A 25859-nucleotide genomic window follows, 5' to 3' on the forward strand; every position below is an offset into this window, starting at 1 on the left:
GGAAGAAGGAAGAAAGCAGAATCGAGACTTATGTACATTTGTGGCAGAGTAAGAGTTTAAATCCAACAAGGGATTTGCTTTGGGGAATTTCCTGTCCAGCCCTTTATTACCAGGGTCTTTGTAAATTGTGCAGTGACGTTGGGCTCCCCTTTGGGCAGTTCCCGGGAAAGGCAGTTCTTACACTTTTCCTCTAGGTCTTAGAAGGATCTCATTTTCTCAATGTCTCTTTCAGGTTGGCAGAAGGCGCAAGAATGACACTTCCCTCAGATGGGACAGGCAGGCTCTGTGGCCGCGTAAACACGCTGTAACCGAGTTCTTTGCTGATTTTTACAGAGTTTCATTAGCTCCCAAGAACTGAGGGTGCTGAATTGTCTAGTGCTGGCCTGCCCCACAAGAGCCTGGGGGCTCCTTTCCCCTAACCCAGAACTGGCAGCGCAGGGGGCGGAGAAGTGGGGGTGGGGAGGGGTGGGAGGGCAGTGGTTTCTGTGCACACAGCGCGATGTTACTTAGTGAGTCGCTGAATGGGGAGCGTTGCTGTCCCCAAGCCGATTGGTACTTCTTGTCAGGAAGAAACGCCGAGAGGTGGGAGTGCCTGGGGAGGGAGGCAGGCGGTCCCTACCGCAGGCGCGGGGAGCTGCCTTTCCGCCCCTCTGCCTGCTTTCCAAGCCTGGGCTCTTAGGAGTGGCTGAAGCTGCGGAGCGCTTCAGGAGCCCGTGAATGAACCCTCCTCCTCTTCCTCCTCCTCCTCCTCGCTGAGTCTCCTCCTCGGTGCTGACGGTACAGTGATATAATGATGATGGGTGTCACAACCCGCATTTGAACTTGCAGGCGAGCTGCCCCGAGCCTTTCTGGGGAAGAACTCCAGGCGGGTGGGAGCAACAGCCGCGAACATTAGGTGCTGTGGACAGGCGCTGGGACCGGGATCTGCGGCCAGCCCCGCATCCTCCTGCATCCTTCAGCACCGTCCCGCACCCTCCTCACGCTTCCCCAGGCCACCGCGCTTCCTATGTGACCCGCCCCGGCAACACCGAGCCCACTCGCTCAGCGCTGCGGTGATTTTTTCCCCCAAACTGCAATAAGCCGCCTTTCAAGGTAATCACGTTTCTTTTGTTCCCCTTAAAAAAAAAAAAAAAAAAAAAAGGAAAAAAAAAGAAAAAAAGACGAGCGAGCTTAGAAAAACGAAGTACATTGTAATTGGTAGAACACTTTAATTAAAGCAAAGAGAACTAGCTGTAAGGCGAAGTTAAGAAAATATATGCACTTTAAAAATGCAGGTAACTTTCAGAAGGACGTTTGGAGAGAGGAATACCGAGGGACCGTGGTGCTGAAAAGATGCAGACAAAAGAAGTCCGGAATCGGGTGGGGGTAGAAGGACTAACGGAATTGGGGGAAGGGAGGGAAGAGAATTGTAGCGAACCCTTAGAAAAGTCGTGGGGTCTTGAGCTGGAGAGCAGGAGGGACCAATGGCACCTTGAGCTTTTTTTTTTTCTTTTCTTTTTCTTTTTCCTTTCTTTCTTCTTCTTTTTCTTCTTCGTCTTTTTTTTGTTTGTTTTTTGTTGTTTTTTGTTAACCTGCTCGAGGCAAAAGTTTGAATGGGGACTCCCGAGACTTGCCCACTTGCAAGTCCCCGAAGCCGCCTTGGTGCGGGCCACCTGGCTCCCGGGCCCCTGGTGTGTGGTCAGTACCTGGTGTTCCTGGAATGCTGTTCCAGGGCAGCTCCTGACAGGACGGTCCTGCGCCCCAGCAGCCCGGGACCTGGGCGGACGTGACCCCCTCTGCCCGCAGGCAGTCTGGGAAGAGGTCCGGCCGGGAGATGGGCAGGGTGCCCCGGCTGCGTCTCTTTGGGGACTTGGGGGCTGTCAAGGCCCTCCTCGGTGCCCCAGGGTTCTTTTGTCCTGCGCGCGGAGCGCGGAGGACGGCCGGGAGGGAGCAGGGTATGGGGGTGGGGTTGTTGGAGTGCCGCGGAGGTCTGGGAAGCTCCTGGGCGGGAAAAGCTTGACTTGAATCATCAGAGATGTGCAAGAATTTTATCTCACCCAGAAGAGCGAAGTGGAGCCTTCCACTGTGGTCTCAACGAACAAACCCCGTGCTCAGAGCTCTCTCCAGACAAAGGTGGCGCGGGGACCCGAATCTCGGGCCTCTAGGACCAGCCCTCTCGCCCCGAAAACAGCAGTTCTCCTTTTTCTTCCATCTCCCCACCCCCTCCCAGCTCTTGGCCCTAGTTGAGCAACTTTACAGGCTAGCGGAGCGGCCAGGGAGAGCGTGTGCCGGGAGCCCCAGGGGACGCCCTAGGCTGGAGCGTCCCACCACCCTGCAGAGGTGTGGGCGCCTCCGGACGACATCCCTAGTACGCGCGGATATGGGGGCATCAGGGTTGTCCCGGCTCACTGTCTGTGTCACTGGGCGTGGAGCGGCCAGTGTGTTAGGCAGCGGAGAACGAGGTAGAAAAATAGTGTCACAGCTTAAACTATTTGCTCTCCTATCCAGCTGCGCCCCAGCAAGTCCTGCTTGTCCCCGGGAGATACAGCGGGAGGGAGGAGGAATCTACGCAACCTAGGGAGAGCTGTCCCACCGTGCGCACACCCAGAGACTGAAAGACAGTCTTGCTATCTATGTCCCGTTTCTCATCTTTGTCTCTCCGTCTTCTGGCTCCATCTTCTCTGCCTCCCTTCCCTTCTCCCAGCCTTTGCTCAGTCTCTTGCGCTCCTACGTCCCCTCCCCCACGGCTGACAAATGAATGGCTAGTGTGAAATCCCTGCCTCCCGGATCGGCAGAAGCAGGCAAGGAGGGAGGAGCGAGAGAGGCTGGGAGCTCCCTCGGATCTGCCCCCAGTTGGCGTGCTAAGGGCTTGCAGAACCCAGATGTCTAGGAATAGGGTGTTTTGTGGCGGATGTGGGCGCCCCCTGATGGACAAGTTCAGCACAGGTGGAGGAAACCGATGCCCCCCACCAAAAAAACCAAGGAAGCCACTTTTACAACCATACATTCAATGATGAAGAACCTTTAGTCGTTAGTTTTAAATTTAAGAATATGCGACGTAAATCTAGGGGTTTGAAGGACCAGGAATGGAGACCTTGCCTTTGTGAGGTACCGAAGCGCGCTTGCTCCCAAGTCCGCGGGGATGTGCTCACTGCTCTCAGCCAAGTCTGCAGCTTGGTGGAGAAGGACACATGGCCTGGGGCGGATCCAAGTTTTGGAGGGCTTGATGTTCAGTCTTAAGTATTACTTTCAGAAATATAGTACAGAATGCCTTACTTTTGGAAACTGTACTAAAGCCCTTCACCACTTGAACCCAATGCTAGGGCCCTGCCTCAGGATGTTGCAAAGGAAAGGCCCCTAATCCAAAGTTTAAACTTACTCAATTTCAAAACACAATCGAACGTGGAATTTGGGGGGAAGAAGTGCCCCGGGAGGAAAAAGAAGAGAAGGGATGGGAAGAAGAAGGGGACGGTGGAAGAAGTGTAAGAAAGGAACAGAGATATGGATGAAGCATGCAAACAGCCTGGAGAAGGCCGGTAGGGTACGTTTCGAGGTTTGAGGCTGAATTTCGCGTCTCCTTTTGAGATATATTTTAAGTCCCATACGCGACAACAAACGCGACTGAAGAGGCATGCCAGGATGGAAGGAAGCTAGCCCTTTAGAGGGGTTGGGGCCGCCAGCCGACCCCCACTCTCTCAGCGGGCGCGGAGGTAGGAACCGCGCCGGGCGCTCCTCGATGCGCCGGAGTTCACGAGCCGCCGCCACGTGGGCTGGGACTTCAGCTCTCGGCCCGAGACGGGTGTGACTTGGGCTCAGAGACAACTGCTGCGCGGAACCGGCTGTCCGCCCAGCCTGAGGCTGGCGGGGCGCCTCGGGTCCCCGCCTAGAGGCCAATAAGGGCGGGGCCTTGCTCTTTCCGGAGGGCGGGGGTGGGGGCGGGGGCGGGGCGGGGCGGGGAAAGGCGGGGAAAGGCGGGGCGGGGCGGGGCTCACTGGTGTGAGCTCCGTGGTCTCGCACCCGGCGCTGAGGCTGCTGGCTGCTGTTACAGGCTACCCGACTGCTGTCCAGAAGGTGCTAAACACTCTTATTAACAGTTTGAAAAACATTTTTCTCGCTTCTTGGGAGTGGTAGGAGGAGTTTTTGCCTTTTGACAGGGAGAAAGTAAAGATATACTCCAAGCAGACTTTTTTTTTTTTTTTGGCAGAAAAATGACATGAGTTTATTTTGTGCTCCATATATTGGCTTTTTAAATATGTTCAAGTCAGTTTGAAGACTATTTTTAGTCAATTACAGGACTGATGGAATTCCAATGAGCGCAAACATTAAGGGGCTGGAAGTGTAACTCAGGTCCCTGGGCATCAGGATCCTTAGCTCGGTCCCGCCCACAGTGGGAACTCAGCACATATTTATGAAACGACTGAGCTAGTAACCCCGGGGGAATGGGGCACAGTCTAGACGCTGCCACTTACACGCTGCATTTTAAACTCTCCTGCTTCCTCGCTTTGCCTCGGAAGAACGGGACTTTAAGTCTCTCTGAGATCTCAAATTTTCATATCTAATTGATTCACGTTCCCTTTCTTTTTGACTCCTTCTAAAAGCTGTGACCTAAATTATTTTAAGCACTGCTTGACAGCTGTGCCAAACCTATCATGCAAATATTCATGTGAAGTCCTAAAATAGGATGTTGTGAGTTTAATATAAAAATGGGAAACCATTAGTGGAAGCAACAACTAGTTTCCTGAGATAAAATCTGTTCCCTGTTTGGAGAATATGTAGCTTGGAGGTAAGAGCCTATCAAGCAGAAGGTCTCAGGGACTGAATTGTAGTGCTGATTCCTCAATTAAGAAAGGAATATTTCACAATGGTGTATGCCTGTCCCAACTAATACTGCAAAGGGTTCCAATGGATTCCAAAGTGATTGAGCAATGACTTCCTCCAGCAGGAAGTCCACAGTCCTTAATCTTATGGTTGGTGGGAAGAGGGATGAGATTAAGATAATCTGAGGATTTATGTCAGAACTCAAATTTTGTTTTTCATAGTAGATAAACTAAAAGTTATTCCTAAATTGTATTTCCTCCTTTAAAAAACTGAAGTTTGAAAAGAATCTCTCTAGATTTAAATGTTTACACATGTAGGTTTCCTCTAATTCTCTGTGCTTACAAACTGGAGGGGAATGTCTCTGATATTCTAAGATACCTATATCTGCATGCTTGGAAATTCTGTTTGAAAGGACCTAAAAAGCTAACTTAAGGCTGAATATGATTAATGTTAAAAGATATAGTCTTTGTTCTCTCTTTCCTCACCTTATTATTATAAGTACTTTGTGGTTGATAATTGGTCACTAATTGAGCTTGAGAGCACAGAGATCCACCAAGGCCGTCTCCCAGTAGTCATATAACCAAGCTCTTCTTTCCTAGTGCAGTTTAAGCCTTTTTGTTGACTTCATTCATGGACAGACCTCCCTGGAAACTGTATTTAAAATGGGATATTACCCTGTGACTGAGGCCAACTTCTCAAGACACATGGTTCTTTTGAGGAGAAGAATGAGTGAATTTAGTTAGGCGATTATTTCACCACCCACCTAGAGAAACCAGTTAGGACTCACAAACACTCATTGTTGGGGGTGAGTTGCTGTAGTCTGAAAAAACATGCTGATTGTTGCATAGGTCTCTACTTTACCAGAAAACACAAGGCTGGTACTCCCTCTGATTGGGAATCAGAACAAAGGGAAGTAGAGATAATTACTGAATTTTTGCTAGCTTCCTCTCACAGCCTAGGTTTAGTAAACTACACATATGCACACATACACATTTATGCATTTATATTGTATTTATATGTATTCTCCAGGTTTTTTGGTTTTATTGATTGATTGATTGATTGATTGATTTATATTGACTGCTGGCTTCTTATCCCTGAATGTGTCAGGGTGGTTGTATTTCATTGGTCAGTGCAAAGTATCTTTGTTGAATGTGTTTGCCTGTTATGTTTCCTGAAACTCCTCTGGATGGATCTGTCGTCTATAATAGGGCATACATGCAGATCTATGTTTAAATTTACCTGATTTCTGCCACTCTTTATATATCCTACTTTCTTCTTCTAAGAATTTTAAGGGGTGTTTATGTTTTTTTTTTATAAATTTTTTTTCAATGTTTTTTATTTTTTTTATTTTTGGGACAGAGAGAGACAGAGCATGAACGGGGGAGGGGCAGAGAGAGAGGGAGACACAGAATCGGAAACAGGCTCCAGGCTCTGAGCCATCAGCCCAGAGCCTGACGCGGGGCTGGAACTCGCGGACCGCGAGATCGTGACCTGGCTGAAGTCGGACGCTTAACCGACTGCGCCACCCAGGCGCCCTAAGGGGTGTTTATGTTTATAAAAATGAGATTACATAGCTTATTATAAACACATACATAATATGTAAGCTGTAATCTTTTTATTTTTAAATTACTGAGTTGCTATCACCTGTGGTGTGGTAGAATGATCACTTGACTTGGAATCACAAAGCTTGATATCAAAATCTATTAAATGGATATATATTTATACACATCAAAAGGGTGACTATCTCTGGGAAACTTTGGCAAATGAAAAACTATACAAATAAGTGGTGTTAATATATTACATCCATGGGACTCATACTGATATATTCTATAATCTTAATAAAAACACCATTACCCAAATGACATATTTCCTACTAAATCCATAAAGTGAGTTAGATAGGAGCATTTTGCTTTAAAAATTGTCTAGTTTCACTGAACAGGAGACAGAGTCCAGAAATATACTAAAATGGACATGGAAATTCAGTGGATAAGAAAGATTATTCAACAAATGGTTTGGAAACAACTGATTGGTCCATTCAGAGTAAGAGTCAACCTCTACCTCATTTCTTATCCTCAAATAAAGTTAAGATAGAGCACGTATGAAATGTAGAGAATGACATTTAAAAAATAACTAGAGGTGGGGTGCCTGGGTGGCTCAGTGGGTTAAGTGTGGGACTTGAGCTCAGGTCATGATCTCATAGTTTGTGGTTTCAACTGCCCACCCCGCCCCCCTGCCCCGCCCCATGGGTCAGGTCAGGCTCTGTGCTGACCGCTCAGAGCCTGGAGTCTGCTTCGGATTCTGTGACTCCCTCTCTCTCTGCCCCTCCCCCGCTGACCCTCTGTCTCTCTCTGTCTCTCAAAAAATAAATAAATGTTAAAAACAAATAAATAAAAAATAACGAGGAAATTATAGGATTTTTTAAAATAATAAAATAGAAATAGAGAAACCTGTCTTAAGCAAAAGTAAAGATCCAGGGGCACTTAAGTGGTTCAGTCAGTTAAGCGTCCGACTCTCAGTTTCAGCTCAGGTCATGATCTCATGGTTTCATGAGTTCAAGCCCCACCTTGGGCTCTGTGCTGACAGTGCGTAGCCTGCTTGAGTTTCTCTCTCTCTCTCTGCCCCTCCCCCCGCTCACACTGTGTTTGTGTCTCTCAAAATAATAAAGAAAGCTTAAAAAATATTTTTTTTAAAAAGGAAAAGATCCAGAAGCCGTACTAGAACAGACTGGTAGGTATGAGTAAATAACAAATTATTTACACAAAAACAAATAAATAACACATTTGGAAAACATCAGCAACATAAGATAGACAAAGAGCTAATAACTCTTTGGATGTAACAAGAACTTTTACAAATCAGTGAAAGACCACAGTCTATCTAAAAACTGTCACATGTGATATGTAGGCAGTTGGCAGAAGAAGAAATGTGTTTTTAGTCATATGAGAAATTGCTCATCCTCATCCATAATTAAAGAAATAGTAATTAAAAAATGATATGCTGCATTATTTTTTCAACCACAGCAGTAAAGATTTAAAATGTTTGATAAAAATTTGTTTTGGCCAGGTTGTAGGGAAATTGGATCTCTCACATACTACTGTGGCGATATGAATAGGTCCATCTTCTTTACAAAATAATTTGGTAATAGCTATCAGAAAAATTTAAAACTGCATATACTCTTTGACCCAGCAATTTTTATTCTAGATATTGTCATATAGATATTGGTACAAATATCACCCAAGATGAATGGACAAGGACAACCTTTGCAGCATTGTTTAATACAAAAATTTGGAAACACTGTAAAGGCTCCTCATAAGGCTCATCATCTATGTGCTTTGGTGAAAATAGAGCATAGGAAAGGGAACAGAGAGTGCAGTGTTTTAGAGTAATGAGGAAGGAGTTAGGCAGAGAAAAGAGCACCACTAAGGGGCAATGACATGAAAAAGCTTAGTTAAGTGCAGCTTCAGGAATCCAATTGGAGGTTAATGATAAATTCACATGGGGCCATGGCTCCTCTGAAGTAAGTTCAGAGTTAAACAAGATTTCTTGTTTAACCATGAGATTTTTCTCTGCATTACAGTGATTCCTCCTGTGAGAAATCACCCAGGAGCAATATGATAGGTAGTACTCATTATATCCACCTTGTAGTTGAGATGTCCTGGACAATTGGTTGTCTAGGTTTACTAATTTGAAGACTAGAAGGCAAGAAGTCTGTGTCCCTAAGTCACCCTTTGCTCACCAGATCTTCCACAAGATTAAGGGAGAATATTAAACATCTTGGCTATCTTTCTTCAAGGCAGCCCATCCTGGGCATGGCTCTTACCCTGTCTGCAAGACATGTCTCATGGTAGGAGTCCCATTGACCTTGTCTCTTGTGTTCTCCCAGGCAATTAAACAGCCTCAGTCAGCTGTGCCTTGATTGTTCAGTGACTTTCTCCTCTTCTCATTGACTACAGTGGAGTGAAGGCTAAATATAGGCACTGGCTTTCATATCTCTCAGGTCTTTCTTTGCAGATAGACTTGTTATCACTAGCAGATTATGCTTACAAGACAGACACCGAAGAGCAAAAGAATAGAAGTGGGTGTTGGAGAGGTGCTAAAAAAAAAAAAAAAAAAAAAAAGAAAGGTTTTAAAAGTTTTTCTTATTTAGCAACATCAAATGCAGAAGGTAAACAGTGTGCCTTAATAACTGTGAACATGGACATAGCCTTAAGAAAATTAGAGAAATGGAATGAATGCCCATAGAGTCCCAGGAAGATCTGGCCACAGAAATATAGTTCTAAGGCAATTAAGGTCAGTAAAAGCACTCTGAGATATTTACTAAAGAGATAAATGGCCATTCTTTAAATCAAGTGTTGCAAGCTCAGGTGCTTACAGGGAACAGGCATGGAGTAGAAATGCATGAGAAACCAAGTGGGGCCAGTGATAACCTTGAGTTCATGAAGCCAAGGTGAGAGGCTGCTCCTTGCCTAGTGCTGATTATTGGCCAGCAAGAATATGCACCTAGAATTGTTTGATCTGGTTTTTCAAAAGAGATCTGAGACTTATTGTGAAAACTCCAATTTTTTAAATGCTGGGAATTTATTGAAACCTATTTATACAAATATATTTCTAACATCACTGATTTCTCCCTTGTATTTTTAATGCACTGGCTTCCTTCCCTAGATTTGTCTTGGGGCAATTTTAAGGCAAGCAATGAGTACATTTGTTCTGTAGATGAAAGACCATTTTCCTCCCTCCCTTAAAAAAGGGCACTTTTATAAGGGTGAAGGATGGCACAAAACGTTAGACTTGGAGTATCGGTCTTACAAAATTAGGATGCAAAAGACCCATCCCTGGGTCAAGGCCACGCCTTGTCTGATTTTGTTAGGAGATCTGACACTCCAAATATTGACAAACATCAGATATTTTTGTGTCATGGTACACATTCAACTGGACTGGTTTAAATACATTTCAGGTGTTAATTACCCTACATGCCCACATTCTTAAGAGATTGTTGGCACTTCTCTTCAAAGTGTGTTTCAGAACTGGTAAATAGAGGCATTGGTCATGCATTTGGCCCATAAACCTTTCTCAAGCATCTACTCTGAACCTGGCACTGTGGAATATTGTGGTAATTAGCAAGTTGAACGTGATACTAGGTCTGTTCTACAGAGACAGCTGTTCTACAGAGGAGATAAAACATGTTAGTTTACAAGTAATAACTTAAAGCATATAGCAATAAGTTATATGGCAACTTATTGTAAGCATAAAGTTATACACTGCTTCTATAATGGTAACCTAGATTATAATTTTCATATCCAACAGGTTCAAATACTTTTCTTTTTACTATTAGTGATATGAACACAGAAAGAGAACATCTATAGAAAACCTGAATCAATAATTTTAATAAGAAATATTGAGTACTGAATACACTGTATCACTGACCTATATTTCATATGCATTATTTTATCAATCCTCACGTTCACTCCAACAGTTAAGTACTACTTTTCATAATTAAGAAGTTACTGAAAATAAGAGAGTTAGTCACTTATCCCAAATCACAGAGTATTAGTAGAGGATTCAGAACTTGAATTCAGGGTTGTTTGAAAATGGAAACCAGACTTTTAACATTATGATTATAAAATAAAAGTTTCCTGAAAAAATAAATAATTTCCTGAATAAATAATTTCCTACCATCATGAAAGAAAAAAATGTTCTCAATTTTTTTCTTTCATGATGATAGGAAATTATTTATTTTTATAAAAATGTTTCTTAAATTCAGTTAATACTTATGGAATTCATTTTCTTTAATAGATTTTTTTAAAGTTTATTTATTTTTGAGACAGAGAGAGACAGAGCATGAATGGGGGAGGGTCAGAGAGACAGGGAGACACAGAATCTGAAGCAGGCTCCAGGCTCTGAGCTGTCAGCACAGAGCCCAATGCGGGGCTCGAACTCATGGACCGCGAGATCATGACCTGAGCTGAAGTCGGACACTTAACTGACTGAGCCACCCAGGCGCCCCATAATAGATTTTAATATACAACCTAAAATTTCACTTTTGCAGCTTTAAACTATAGAATATGTGGAAGTGATATTTTAATTTTTTTCTGAAATACTGTAATAGCATTGAAACACAAGTGAATACTTTCTGCTTGCTATGGTAGCTTATAAGAACTATGGAAATGTAGAAACTAAATTTTGCAGTTAGTGTTTAATAGTGTCTACTACATATTCCATTAATTATATGATAAATAATAAACTTAATTATCAAGATTAATCATCTGTAGCAAGGATTATCAACTGTATGCTTTTCATTGTGAGTTGTCAAATAGCCTATATAGATGGGAAAAAAAATATATATATATATAATTATTAGGTTTAAAAGATGCTCTTTAGGATTTTGTTATAGAGAGGTTCCAATGCTTATTTCACAATATATAAAATAAAACAATTAAAGGAAAATGAATAGCAAGGAAAAAGGAGTAACTGTCATAATTATGAAATTAAACTTGAACTCAAATTGGACTTGGATTTTACAGCATTTACGTCTTTTCAGTCTAGGTTTCCTAATTCATATTGAATTTATATATGTTCTAAGGAGGATATTAGGAAGTTATTTAGGACATTATTTCAAATGTGTTATGATGCCTTCAGCTACAAGTAACAAAAATCTCTGATTTTATTAGGTTTATGTAATAAAGGAATTTATTTCGTTTAAAAAGAAGTTCAAAGAGACATCTTACTCTGGCCTAATGTTTGAGGGCTTAAGACCTAGCTGTCCTGATTCTTTCTCAGCTTTGTCGCCAGAGGCTATCTTATACACTCATGGACACAAGAAGGCTACACCAGTTTGAGAAGAAGTAACCTATTGTGACAGTATTCCCTGAAGAAAAGCAACCACCTCTTTCTTTTTTTCCTGTTCTTAAGGTGAATATACCTTTCCCAGGAGCATCCCGTCTATCCTGCTGAGATCCCCTCACATCTCATTAGTTAAAAACTGTATCATGTACTCATTCCAAAACCAATCGTTGGCAAAATGAATGGGAGCAGGGTGACTGACTTAGGATAATCAGCATCATTCCCTTTGGCTGGGTTTGACCCAGGGTCCTCTAAAGTGTATGGCTGTGTAAAAGAGGATAGATACTAGAATGGAATCAGAGTATTGTTGGAAAGGAGAAAGAAGAATGGCTACTGAGTACCCAACCAAGAGTGCCTGTTATAGAATCGTTCTAAATGCAGCTAAGGAGGGAAGAACCCTGGGGATCAAGTAATCTGCAGTTCTTTTGAGATTGGCTCTTTGCTTTCCAGATGGTCCCCAACACTGGTACTTAGCCGCCTCATAATTACAGCTCCATAGAAATTCAAGCTGGAAGGGACCATTCTGAGACCCAGACTGTTAAATGTCTTCCCCAAAGCCTCACAATAAATTAATGGCAAAGCCAGGGCAGGGTTTCTTGACTCTCAGAACAGAGTGTTTTCTTTATTTTTTTTCACCCTTCAGACTTTAGAACTGTTGGAACTGCTTTAAAACTCATGGCAAGCCCTGGTCTTTTTGTAATTAACAGCTCCTTATAATACATTTGTTTTGTTTGTTCAGCCTCCTAGAAACTAAATTGAGTCTGTGCTTTAAAAAGCCTGCTGAAGTCCTTATTGCCTGTTTTGATAGCATGTACATGAGCCACCACCATGTTCTTTCCCACCTCACATTTGATATGAATCCTTTTCTTTCAACATCTCTCCCTATTGGTTCCCCATCTTCTTTTGCTCCATCTGTGACCAGCTTCCTGTTTCTAAATAGACATTGTGGTCACCTCTCCCTCTTTGTGCCCATTCCTAGCCACTAGTTACTTCGGCTGTGGTCTTTATTGTTCTTTCTCCAGCCCACCGGGTTGCGGTTGTCCCACACATCCATATTGTTATATGTTCCCAAACTGGATTTTGGGATTATTTTGGTAACTACTGCATTGGGTGAGAGTCGAACTAATAATTAAAGTGTTGGGATGACTTTTCCTATTACGAATTCTCTCTTGTTTCTACACTCTAAGAGGAGCTGTACCTTGTACTCTTACTATATACAATGCACAAAATAGCATGTTGACTTATGGCCCACCGCAAACCTGAATGCTTATGATTTCCTTTGTGTTTTTCTTCATTTCCAGGACAAGATGTTGATCAATATAAAGAGCATCTTATGGATGTGCTCTACCTTAATAGCAACCCATGCACTACATAAAGGTGAGTGTGGTTTAAGTTTTTTTGGTGTTTAGTGAAATAAAAATTTAAGTGCTAGAGCACAGAATGGCCATATGGAGTCAATAGAATAAAGAATTAGTTTTTGATCTATTTAGTGATTTATAGTGCTGAACACTTTCAGCTGAAATAATATTATTTTTCATTTAATAAATGGTTTTAAATAAAATAAAACAATGAACAGGATGCTAAAGAAGCAAGTGGGTTTTCAATAAATTCCCAGATTACTTTCAGATTGCAAAAGTGCTCATATATACGTATTTTTTAAAATCTGTCATCTTCAATCTACTCAAAGCCTTTCCTATAAAGAAAGACTATCAAACCCTCAGGAGGCTAGAGTGTGAGAAGAGTCAAAAAGATAAAGAGCAGGCTTACAGCCAGGATTTTACCCTCCACATATATTACCTTTTCCTTTCCTTTCCTTTCCTTTCCTTTCCTTTCCTTTCCTTTCCTTCTTTCCCTCTTTCCCTTCCTTTTCTGTTCTCTTCTTTTCTTCTTTCTCTATTTCATTAAACTTAATCTCCTAGTTATATGATATAGGCAACAAACAAATAAACTCATAACCCAGGTATTTTCAGATTGATGAAAATAAAGCTTAGTGATATGATAAAGAAGTGCCTGAGTAGGGGGAAGGTGGGACGGCCTCTTTGAGAAAGTAACATTTAAACTGAGATATGAATGACCAAGATGGCTGTCGGAGTTTAGGCTCCACCAATCTGTTAACAGCCCAAGCGCTATTTCCTTCAGTGCGGTCAGGAAATACAGGTGAAGGTCACAGACAGGGAAGGACAATAGCACCCAGTAACAAGGGAGAACACAAAAAGGAAATACAGAAAAGAGAGTTGGTTTAGATGGGTAGTAACAGAAGGGGAGAAAACAATGGGAGAAACTTGAGGGACACTTAAAACAGTTTAGACTTTCTGCTTAAGGCAAAGAAAGCACTCACATAAACAATGGGGAGAAAACCAAAAGCACTTATGATATAGCTCCTTGACACTATTTTATAACAGTAATAATAGCTAGCAATATTGAATAATTTCTACATGCCAGGTCTTCTGTATTTTACATAGTTAATTTATTGAATCTTAACTCTCCAATGAGGCAGATGCTTCTATTCTCTCCATTTGGCAGATGAAGAAACTGCACTACCACAAGGTTTGGAGGCCTACCTAATGTAGAAGATTATATAGCTGTTTAGTTACAGAGCCTGGAGTTGAACCCAGGCAGGCAGGCTCCATAATCCATGCTATGAACTACTATATTACACTTTATTCCAAGAATCAAGTTCTTTGTAAATCTGTGATCATGATTAAGAGATATAATTAGTTGGGACTAATTTCAGAAGAATTTAATTTTTTCATATGAGGCACAAAAGTTGAAAACGTAAGATCCAAATAAAACAAATTTGCCAGTTTATAGTAGGATATACAGCAATAACTTGTTAGGAGTTAACACAAGTGTTTTCATCTTAAACTTTTCTCTGTTTATTCCTAGGCACTCAAAAGGTCAATAACTAACATTAATGAACACCTTGTCGACTGGTTATTGGCTTTATTTTAATGCATGAAGCCTTCTGTTCTTTAACAATACCTATTTTATTGATTATCTGGTGCTTACCTAAGTTATTTGGATATTCCTCTACTATTAATAAATGAGTTCTGCACAGTCATGAGCAAATGAATGAACAACAGAGTGAAATTTATCACCCTAGAGAGTAATAAATTCTCATATTCTCAATCTGACATTTATTTGGCCAAGGGGTGTGTGTGTGTGTGTGTGTGTGTGCATGTGATCAAATTGTATAGATGGAATTTATGTCATTCTTCTCCACAGAATTTACCGACAGAGAATGAAAGGCAATTGATCATTCGTTATTTAGAGATTTCTCCCTTACACTACTCATATAGACCACAAACCATGTGGTGGGAACAGTGAACTTTGTGTTAATTTTCGTTTTTTTACTACTTGCATTGTTCACAGTTTCAGACAAGTTCTTACAGGTAGCATTAAAAAAAACATGTATACTCTGTAAACATTATTCTCTGAACTACTTAGTTTCTTCCTTAAAATATTTAGATTTAGTGAGCTTAGTTCTTATGACCCAGTGCATTAAGACTCAAGATTTTATACACAAAAGACTTGACCACACAGCTTTTTGTTAATCCTGTTGTTAAGACTAGATTCTACATGAATATATATTTATATCTGAACAAAGCTTTTGATTTCCTTGTATCTGTAAACATCTAGAACAGTCAATAACCCTTGGGTAATTTGCCTTTTGAGATCATTTTGTTCCAATATATTTTTACATAACAGCACAGTTACTGAGCAATACTTGGAGTTTTAGAAACCTTCCAATTGGATACATTGGATTCCATCTCATATGTGCCTCTACACATCTAAAATTGTGAAAAGACTGATAGTTTAGTAATAAATATTAAGGAATTGGATGTCACTTATCTTAAACTCATTTTTAAGGAGATGATAAAGAATCTCATAATTTATATCATAATTGAGGTTGATGGTAAAGCTGTTTTTTTTTCCATTAAAAAACCAATACTTTGTGGTAATGTTAATCATCTAAATAATTCTTTAGGAAGGAAATGAGCTTTCCTAGAACATACCGTAAATGGAGATTTTTAGATCATAGAATACTTAGCCCTTTCCTTCTCAGAACTCCTATTGCTGGCAAAAAACAAACAAACAAACAAACAAACAAACAAACAACCTTTGTGTTGTCATCATCTTGCTAATGGGGGCCAAATCAAGGGCTTATAAATCAGGTAAGGAGTCCCCTGTGGACTTTATAGATTTATTTAAATATCAAGTTGCTAACTGCTGTCCGTGCAGATAACAATTAAAGAAATAGGATGAGATGGAAATAGAGTGGGTGTAGACTCTGCAAAGGAACTAACACTAATTTAGGGACAGAGGAAGAACCCAATAAGTACCAAAGTTGAAAGATTCCTTGATTAGTTGTGAGGAGACTTGTGTTCTGGCCCAAGTCTGTCAGCAGGCAGCTAGGATCTTAAATGTCACTTCCTCACAGTGGAGCATCCTTAGTAAGGGATTGGACTAGTTTCACTCTGACGGTGAGCTTTAAGTAAGACAATTTATTTTATAAGCCAAGAATTTAATAGAATGGAATTATTCCCTTGATACTGTATTTAAAGGTGATTACGATCTTAGTAACATTTAAAAGACTAACTTAGTGCAGCTAATAGTGTATTTTTATTTAATTTTGTTAAGTGCCTTAAATCCTGTTTTGGGGCAAGTTATATATAGATTAGTAAGATGATAAAGAAATGTATGACAGCTATGACCACTATAAATTAGAAATATATGACTGATTTCTATCATAAATACAGTAAATATAATACTGTATTGGTTATTTTAGATTTATTTGTATCATATGAGAGATTTTATAGTCCAGCCCTTAAGAAGTTAAATTTCAATCTTTAACAATAAAGAGCATTTTTTTCTTAAAGTGCATAGTATCTCCATATCTTCCTGAAATTTTCAAAATGACTTATCCCCAACTGAATCCACAGTGCTATGTTGACAGCTATATCATTTCTGATACATGTCTGTATTGAGATATATGTTCCCAGTACCTTGACTACTAACACACTAAGTGTTACATACACATCATTTTGTTAAGAATTATTATTTCACTCCAGCTAGAGGCTACTTTTAACTTGTTCATCATATTTTCATGAAGTAGGATTGCTTGTGTATGAACATAATTTCTATCTATCGTTATTGCCAGCACATTGTCTAGCCAATTAGTCAGGACTGGAAAATGGGAGGAAGTGGTGGGAAAGGGTTATGGATTCCTGTAAGAATAAAATGTCATTTATTTTGCATATGATACTGTTAAATTGCACTCAAGGTATTCTTTCTCCTTAAAATTTTAAGGGCTTAAACAGAAAGACATTCTGCAGATTAATACTTTAGGTGGGGGTTAGGTGAACAGACCAAATCCTACCCCCCCCCACCCCCACACACAGGATATAATTAAGAGGTAATGTTTCACTGCAAAGTGATTGCAGCTGGATTTGTTATTATGATGAAAGCCTTTGGTTCAAACGCTGAACGAAATGAGGGTCCTGAACGAAATGAGTGTTAGACTTCTTCCTGCTCCAGTCTACTGAAATATATATATTTTTTAATTTTCACTTCCTCTTTGAATTTTATTTTCATTTCCTCTAAGGTAATGTGGCAGTTATCTTAAATGATTTTCCTCTTCTGACAGGTAGACATAAATTCTTCTTTCAATTGCTCTTCCTAACATTGGTCCAATCTTTTACCCACATTACCAATTCTAGTCTCCTTTTGCTCTTAATTGCTTACCTTGCTATACATGCCTTATTCTATTACTTATTTTGTACATATTGAACTCTAAGTTACAAATACTTTAAAATGAATGCTATATTTTTAGTACATAAAGATGAGCATTTTTAAGCCATATCTTTGTTGTGAAACATTGTTAAAACTGTATACTAGCCTTTGTATATAAACTCATTCTAATTATCTCACCTATTGAAAAAGTAACCAAACCACTTGTAAGGGTTTCTTAGCCACTCACTTATTTAATAGACTTGGTTGAGTTTTTTAGGAATGTTAATTTTGTATTTTCAATTTCTCCTAGTCAAAGTGGAAAAAAGCCCACCTGTTAAGGGCTCCCTCTCTGGAAAAGTCAATCTCCCTTGTCATTTTTCAACCATGCCTACGTTACCACCCAGTTACAACACCTCTAGCGAATTTCTCAGAATCAAATGGTCTAAGATTGAATTGGACAAGAGTGGAAAAGATTTGAAGGAGACTACTGTTCTTGTAGCCCAAAATGGGAATATCAAGATTGGTCAGGGCTATAAGGGGAGAGTGTCCGTGCCTACACATTCCGAGGTCGTCGGGGATGCCTCGCTCACCATGGTCAAATTGCGCGCAAGTGACGCGGGCCTCTACCGCTGCGATGTCATGTACGGGATTGAAGACACACAAGACACAGTATCATTGGCAGTGGACGGTAAGGCTTCCGAAATCTGTAAGACATGATACCTGGTTCAGAAGTGTTGTGAAGCAGTACTTGAAGTAAATGGTGTTCGGAGTTTGGACAAGTGGAAGAAACATCAGTCATTTCAACAGTTCATGCCTTTCACCAAAAATGAACTGTTATTTCTTTAAGGGTCAAGGAAGGTGACATTTTGCACAGCACCTTCACTGATTCAGGAAAGTGCAGTATAGTGGAATTAATGAATAGCTCAAGACATGATAAATAGTTCAAGAACTAATTATTTCCTTACTTTGACCTACCTGTCTGTGATTACTTTTTAAGACCACAAAGGCTGATCTACATTTTATTTTAATTTTTACGACATGTGTGTATGCACACACACATGTGCACACACACGCGCGCGCACACACACACACACACACACACACACACCTTTTCTCCTTTTTCTCACTGTCCTAGCATAATTATTAAAATCTTTGAGTTTCTTTTTAAGAAATATAAATTCTACCTTAACTTACATTGAAGAAATAGGGCATTTAATAAGTATCATGGTACATGTCACAGTGCCTTAGAAAGGCCAGGACCTAAGAAACATTTGCATTGGATCAAAATAAAACTCGGTGAATTTTTTGTTTTAAAGGTCAATACACTAACTGTTATACATTAAGGCTTGCAGTGAGGCATTTTCATTTTAGCCCTCTTTCAGTGGTGGTTTGTATGTCATTTGAATTTAAGTTAGGAGACAAAGCAAAGAAAAATTGCTTTAATTGGGTACACACATAATACCATAGCTCTTGGAAACAGAATATTTTGGCAAGTTATTAAGCAAGATTCTAATACCCAGACATGATAGAACAGATTTTTCTTCCATCCCTCCATTTTCCTATAAAATATTTACCTTTCAGAAATATATACAGAGGGTTTTATTAAAACTTTCTTCTGTAGCCAAAAGGAAATACTTTGAATTTCAGATGCAGAGAATTAATTTACTGTACATTCTTTTATGTTCAGATTCTGTTACTGTCTCCTGTCAATCTATTTTTACGTTGTGCAGGCATCCACTAAATATCCTGGGCTCTTCAGTCTTTTGACCTTTTTATTATTTATTTTAGTTAGCCTAGGATTGTTTTGCTGTACTGATATTTTTTTTAATCTGTGTGTGTGTTTGTGTATTATATTTATATCTTATATAAATAGATTATTAATAAATTATAAATATATAGTAGTGGTATATGCACACTATGTATAAATTTATATATATTTTTAAAATCTCTAAAGGAATTTAACAACTTCTTACTAATTTCACCATTAAAGAATTAGCGATGGATTTTCCCCTTGCCCCTGCGAAACAATGAAAATCCTCCACTTAATCTCCTTAGCCCCATGAGGTCTTCAAATTATCCCAACAACTGCAGATACTTATACCAACTGATATTCCCTGCCCTGCTCTTGGAGGCCCCTTTGTGCCCCCTTACAGTCTTCAGTGCACATGGAAGATTTTTAATTATCAAGAGGACTGTTGGAAGCCTTGATCAACATAAGACTAATTTAAAACCATTCAAATTCTTGCTTAAGCCTTAGAGATCACTATAAACTATCTCAAAGTTACCAGATAGTATGATACACACTTCCTGGCGATTTTAGAGTATTTCTATAAAGGTACAAATTTTTGGAAAGGCATTTGATGAATTTTTCATTGCACTGTCAGAAATGGGAAAATGAATGTTAGTTGTCATTGCATCTACTCGGTGCCTGTGCAGGTCTTTTTGTGTTGACACTTATCAGATGTGCTCATCTATGACATGGCTAGTCTGTTCCCCTGTATTTACTTTATTGGCACATAACCTGTCTTGCAAGAAGGAGACATTTTAAGGATGGGCATATGGAAGACAGTCTTATAACTGGAAGTCAGACTGTGGGACATAGACTGTTGTCAACCCAAGGGAATTACTAGGAATAAAAAGACAGTGGAAGATATCTTGGAAACCAAAGTTCATTCTGCATAACAAAAAAAGTGGTCTTAGGCAATTTGACCCCTAATAAAATCTCATCCATAAGACCCAGTTGCCCCAACTTTTATTTTCTAGTGACTTCCCAGGCCCCTTACCTTGATTCACTTTGCAGTCTTACAGAAACGAGTCACCACATTTAGTGCAATTAAAGATGGAGATGCTCTTGTTGAAGTAAGAGGAGAAGACCAAAACCTCACTCCTACCCCCACCCTCATCCCCACCCAGTTACTCTTCCCTCAGCCCTCTGACAATTCCTTGAGCCCTGGAGAACAGCTCTAGAACCACTAGACTATGCAACTCCTAACATACAGCAAAGTGGAGTTGGAGGCAAGTACCAAGATGCCTGGCTTCAACTCAGGGGAATCTGGGTAACTTTACTTCAAGCCCTCTTTGGGATAAAAATCGTACATTTTATTTGTCTTAGTGGAAACCCTCAGTTATGCTAGTCAGATGGTGAATATGATAAGCAGTGGGTGGGAGTTAGTAGCCTATACAACATTTTTAAAACTTTTGCCTAATTTGACTTTCATATCAGGTAACATAAGCAATGTTAGGTACACTTTATTGTGGGGGGGTGGAGATTAACTCAGTATATGATTAAGGAACAAATTAGTAATTGGAACAAGCCTTCTCACTCATACATAGTCCATTGTCTTTTTCTTCTTAGTACATTGTTTCTGGAAGTAAATATCTCAATGTTTTATGTTTGGAGGAAGCGGGGTTAGTGAATGTTCCATGTGCTTCTATTCATTTGGGCCTGGGTAAAATAGGGCAAGTTGACCTCATGGCCCCCTTAACTCTTTGTATCTCCTGCAGGACCTACTCTGTTTAGTTGTCCAGTGTTCCCATGATAATGTGAATACTACCTGTAATTGGAGAAGCTGTCCACCCCTTGGAATTTTAGTGGCCTAAATCTTTTTCTTAGATTGTTGACATGAGAATAGAAAATTCCTGGTTAAGAAACTTTCTAATGGAGCACAATGGGACACCTGGGTGAACGGCATTTCTGGGGCTCCTCACATCACCATAACTTTATGTAATGCCACATAAAATGAAAATAAAGTATCACCATGGTGTTATTACCATGGGAGCAATTAATTTGATGTATTACATCAGTGAGAAACTTTGCAAATTATGGTGAGATATTTGAACATGCCAGTAATTGCTTGTGGCTCTCTTTGCAGGGGTTGTGTTTCACTACAGAGCGGCGACAAGCAGGTATACTCTGAATTTTGAGACTGCACAGAAGGCTTGTGTGGATATTGGGGCAGTCATAGCAACCCCAGAGCAGCTCCATGCCGCCTATGAAGATGGATTTGAACAGTGTGATGCAGGTTGGCTGTCTGATCAGACCGTCAGGTGAGAGGTCTGGGGGCCACAAGCTGTAATTCATTAATTTGAGAGTAAGAATAAAGTACTTCTTACTAGTCTTTTATTTCCCCAGATATCCCATCCGGGCTCCCCGGGAAGGCTGTTACGGAGATATGATGGGGAAGGAAGGAGTCAGGACCTATGGATTCCGTTCGCCTCATGAAACTTACGACGTATACTGCTACGTGGACCATCTAGATGGTATGATGTTTGAATTTCTAAAACTTCATTGGAACTAAGGAAATTGAAGAAGGACTGGGAGCACGTAGGAATAGAGCAAATTTTCATGCTTGTTTGGATTCCAAACAGCAGCATTTAGTTTAAATGACCGTATGATTGTGGTAAAATAAGCTTAAAATAAAATGGAAAGAGAAGGAGGAGTGTCCAAATGGTTATGCAGGTTAGACATTTCTTTAGTTAATGGCAGGTTTTCTTTCAGGCATGCTGCTATTGGACTGTTTCCAATACACTTTTAGAGCCTTAAGAATAGAAAGCTGTAAGGGTGGTACCTATTCTTGTGAGAACTTCAGGTAAAATGCTGTGATGACAAACCACTATGAATCCAAGTGCTGATAAACACCCAGAGCTCAACTAAATAGTGTAAACTAGCCCAGGAGGGATTCTCATGTTTTACGTCTTCTTGTGGTAATTTTGCTACACTAATATTCAGAGCAATCATACATTCATTCAAGCAATCAACACATTAAAAAAACCACCTACTGTATGATATAGGTAAGATATCTATAGGTAAGCTATAGACCTTACTTCAAAGATGTTTTGAGTCTGATTGATTTTGGCACTATCATTTCTCACTAGGCATGAGTCAGAGGTTCTTAAAGGCCAGTGTGAGTTCAGTAGTGGCAAAATCACAAGAGGGGCACAATGCAGTTTACTGTAAGACACATGGAATAGAAGTTTCTGTGAATTAAATATTGAATTGGCTTGTACTTTTAATTTTGGATGGGTGCATGTAAAAAGAAGAATCTCAGCTTTCTTATGTATAGAATAAAGAGTTTAGACTAGATAGTTTCCCTGGTCCCTTCCAACATTAAAATTCTATGATTCTGTGTTTCTGTGAGTTGAATAAACAAGCTCAGAGACTGAAAACTAGAAACTAAGTAGCTTATATTTTCCTAATGCCCTGACTAAACTTGAATAAGAAGGCCAACTTACCAGAAGGCTGCTTAAGTGTGGTTTTCTAGCATCTTACCATTCTTATTATAACTACCATTTAAGAATGGTAAATGTATTTTCTAAATTAGAACTTTGGGTTTGAACAATTTCCATTTTTGTATAGGGACAAAGGGAAAACATCTACAAAATCCAACCTATGAGATACATATATCTCATAGGTTGGATTTTATGGATATATATGCTATATATATATACTGAATTTTTTATATTAAATATAATGTATTGCCAAATTGGTTTCCATACAACACCCAGTGCTCATCCCAACAGGTGCCCTCCTCAATGCCTATCACCCACTTTCCTCTCTCTCCCACCCCCATCAACCCTCCGTTTATTCTGTTTTTAAGAGTCTCTCATGATTTGGCTCCCTCCATCTCTAACTTTTTTTTTTTTTTCCATTCCACTCCCCCATGGTCTTCTGTTAAGTTTCTCAGGATCCACATATGAGTATATGTATCTGTCTTTTGATTACAGACATACAGATACATACAGTATCTGTCTTTTGATTACAAAATATGGATGTGTGTGTGTGTGTGTGTGTGTGTGTGTGTGTGTATATATATATATATATATATATATGGAATTTGAATGTTTTTGTTTTAGTACACAAAGTTGAAAGAGAAAGACAAAAGAATCAGTATAAATACTAATTTAAGCACTGGCTGAAATTTCTGTCAGCAGAGTAATAAAGCTTTTATTTGTTTTATAGAAGAAATTTGACAGTTCTGGAGGATATTCAGCATCTTTACAGTGACATTGTTCTAGAAACTTTTTCTTCCTTGTTTGTTGTCCCTTGGAATAATTAGCAAATCTTTACACACTGCTACTTTCCTTCTTGCCCTGAAATTGGACTGGTGTGCAGGGGGAGGTTAAAGAGGGCTTTTGTGAGTGAGGATGTATGAGGAAGATCACAAGATCACTCTTGTAAAGGTCTCTCTCCTTTTTTTTTAAATTTTTTTTAATGTTTATTTATTTTTGAGAGAGACAGAGACAGAATTTGAATGGGTTGGGGCAGAGAGAGAGGGAGGCACAGAATCTGAAGCAGGCTCCAGGCTCCGAGCTGTCAGCATAGAGCCCAACGCAGGGCTTGAACTCACAAGCTGTGAGATCATGACCTGAGCTGAAGTCGGACCCTCAACCGACTGAGCCACCCAGGCGCCCCTCTCTCCTTCTTTTACTGAAGTATATGCCTTTCTTTGAAGTAAAGACCATTGGCTAAACTTTGAATTGATAAAAATTTGCGTAGAAAGCTGACTTTAAAGTTACATCTGATGTTTCAATTGCCACATTGATAAAAGATTGTTTGAAGGTGAGCCAAAATTCCTCATAAGAGAAATTTATTATTATATTCATGGGTATCATAATTACTACCTATATTTTATTGTATTTTTGACAGCAAAGTATATGTGCGAGAGGGAGTAAAAATTAGAGATATTGATGTATTCAGAATGCATGTGATGGAACATACATCCAGTTATGAACTAAGGTGCAAGAGCTTTAGATCAGAAGCCAAATTGTTCCAAATGGTCTAATGAAAAAGTCAATTAAGTATAAAATGAAGTGTAGTTTAAAAAGATAATTAATTTTGTGTTAATTTAGTCATTTAAAGCGAGAGATATTTAGTTGATGGATTGTCAATCCTCTTTTTTTCTTCTTGTTTTGTAATTCACATTCATTCTGATGTATGTGTGTCTTAAAAAATTCAAATAATTATACTCTATTCAATCCGGCTTATTTGGGGGAGAAGAAACTATTCTGGGTTTTACTCTAAGATGATTGTAGCACACTTATACATATGAACATAATATTCAATTCTATTTTTAAAAAAAACCTAGTAAATATAAAATAGCAATTATATTAGCTATATCCATGAGCAAGGATTCCAGTATTAGTTGTGTTCTTGGAAATGGTCTAGGCACTGTGTTGGCTTATTAGCCATGATTCAATAACAGAACACTGTTACTAAGAAATTAATGCAATTAAGATTCTAAAGCAGGAAATCTAGAAATTAAGATCCACAAAACGATCTATTAGGAAGTTTAATCTGTGTTTCCTGGTGAAATAGATTTGGAAACAGTGAGAGGGTTCCTTATTAGGGAGTTTAATTTGTGTTTACTGGAAATGTAGGTTTGGAAAACTTTGAGAGGCTTTAGAATAGAGTTGAGATGATTATACAGTTCAGAAAATCAAGTAAATGATTAGAGTTATCTAGAATGCTGAGAGAGCAGTCTTGGGAAGTAGTTAAGGTCCTCTTAATAAAAGAACAGGGGTGCACCTGGGTGGCTCAGTCGGTTAAGTGTACGACTTAGGCTCAGGTCATGCACTCACAGTTCATGGGTTCGAGCCCCTCGTCAGACTCTGTGCTGACAGTTCAGAACCTGGAGCCTGCTTTGGATACTGTGTCTCCCTCTCTTTCTGTTCCTCCCCCACTTGCACTCTGTCTCTTTCTCTTTTAAAAATAAATAAAGATTAAAAAAAAAAAAGGAACGGGAAGGACCTCCACTTCATCCCAGCTCTGTCACTTACTAGTTGTGAGATCCTGAACAAGATTTCACCTCTGCTTCAGTTTATTCTCTGAAATGGAGACCATGAGAATACTTACCTTTTAATCATGGTATGAAGATGAAGTGAGTTAGTGTGTAAAGCTTTTATCACAGTGTGTGTCACAAAGTAAGTGCTCAAGAAATAATAGCTTATGGATATACAAAATGGTCTTTATTTCCACTGAATTCATCAAAAGAAGAAATGACTTTAAAATGGCAAATTTAGAGGCACCTGAGTGGCTCAGGAGGTTAAGCATCTGATTCTTGATTGTGGCTCGATTCATGATCCCAGGGTAGTAGGATCAAGCCCCATGTTGGGCTCCACCCTGACCTTAGACACTGCTTAACATTCTCTCTTTCTCTCTCTCTCTCCTCCCTGCCCCGCCACCCTCCCCTGCTCATGTGCTCTTTCCTGCTCATGTGCTCTTTTTCTAACATAAAAAAATAAAAAGTTTGCAACTCTGTAAATTAGCTTCACTATAAGGACATTTTTTCTGACAATGAATACTGTTAAATACAGAAATAATCCTCACAGACTATAAAATTTCTTCTCTGGAAGTTTCTTAAAACTAGAATTTTCCTAAGATGTTCTGAGTGCAATGCTCTGTCAAAGTCAGAGCCATGGTACTTTGAGGTATATAGAAAATAACTGGAAATGGGTCACTTTATGAAGAAGGGTGACTTTCATGTCGTCATTTT

The 25859-nt window shown here is 39.8% G+C and overlaps 1 protein-coding gene across 3 annotated transcripts in view; it reads left to right on the plus strand.

The window, feature by feature from the left end:
• The first annotated feature begins 577 nt into the window (after positions 1 to 577).
• Positions 578 to 25859, plus strand: part of VCAN (versican) — a 120618-nt gene continuing 95336 nt past the window's right edge. Inside the window, exons 1-5 of one of the 3 annotated variants that reach the window (XM_047853843.1) lie at positions 578 to 1092; positions 12936 to 13011; positions 17678 to 18055; positions 21240 to 21414; positions 21500 to 21627. In XM_047853843.1, the coding sequence (XP_047709799.1) occupies positions 12942 to 13011; positions 17678 to 18055; positions 21240 to 21414; positions 21500 to 21627 (751 nt within the window). In that variant the 5' untranslated portion in view covers positions 578 to 1092; positions 12936 to 12941. The remainder of the gene's footprint in view (positions 1093 to 12935; positions 13012 to 17677; positions 18056 to 21239; positions 21415 to 21499; positions 21628 to 25859) is intronic. The other 2 variants (XM_047853835.1, XM_047853853.1) reach the window with 2 other exon arrangements.

The sequence above is a fragment of the Prionailurus viverrinus genome, chromosome A1 (assembly GCF_022837055.1).
Source record: "Prionailurus viverrinus isolate Anna chromosome A1, UM_Priviv_1.0, whole genome shotgun sequence".
Lineage (NCBI taxonomy): Eukaryota > Metazoa > Chordata > Mammalia > Carnivora > Felidae > Prionailurus > Prionailurus viverrinus.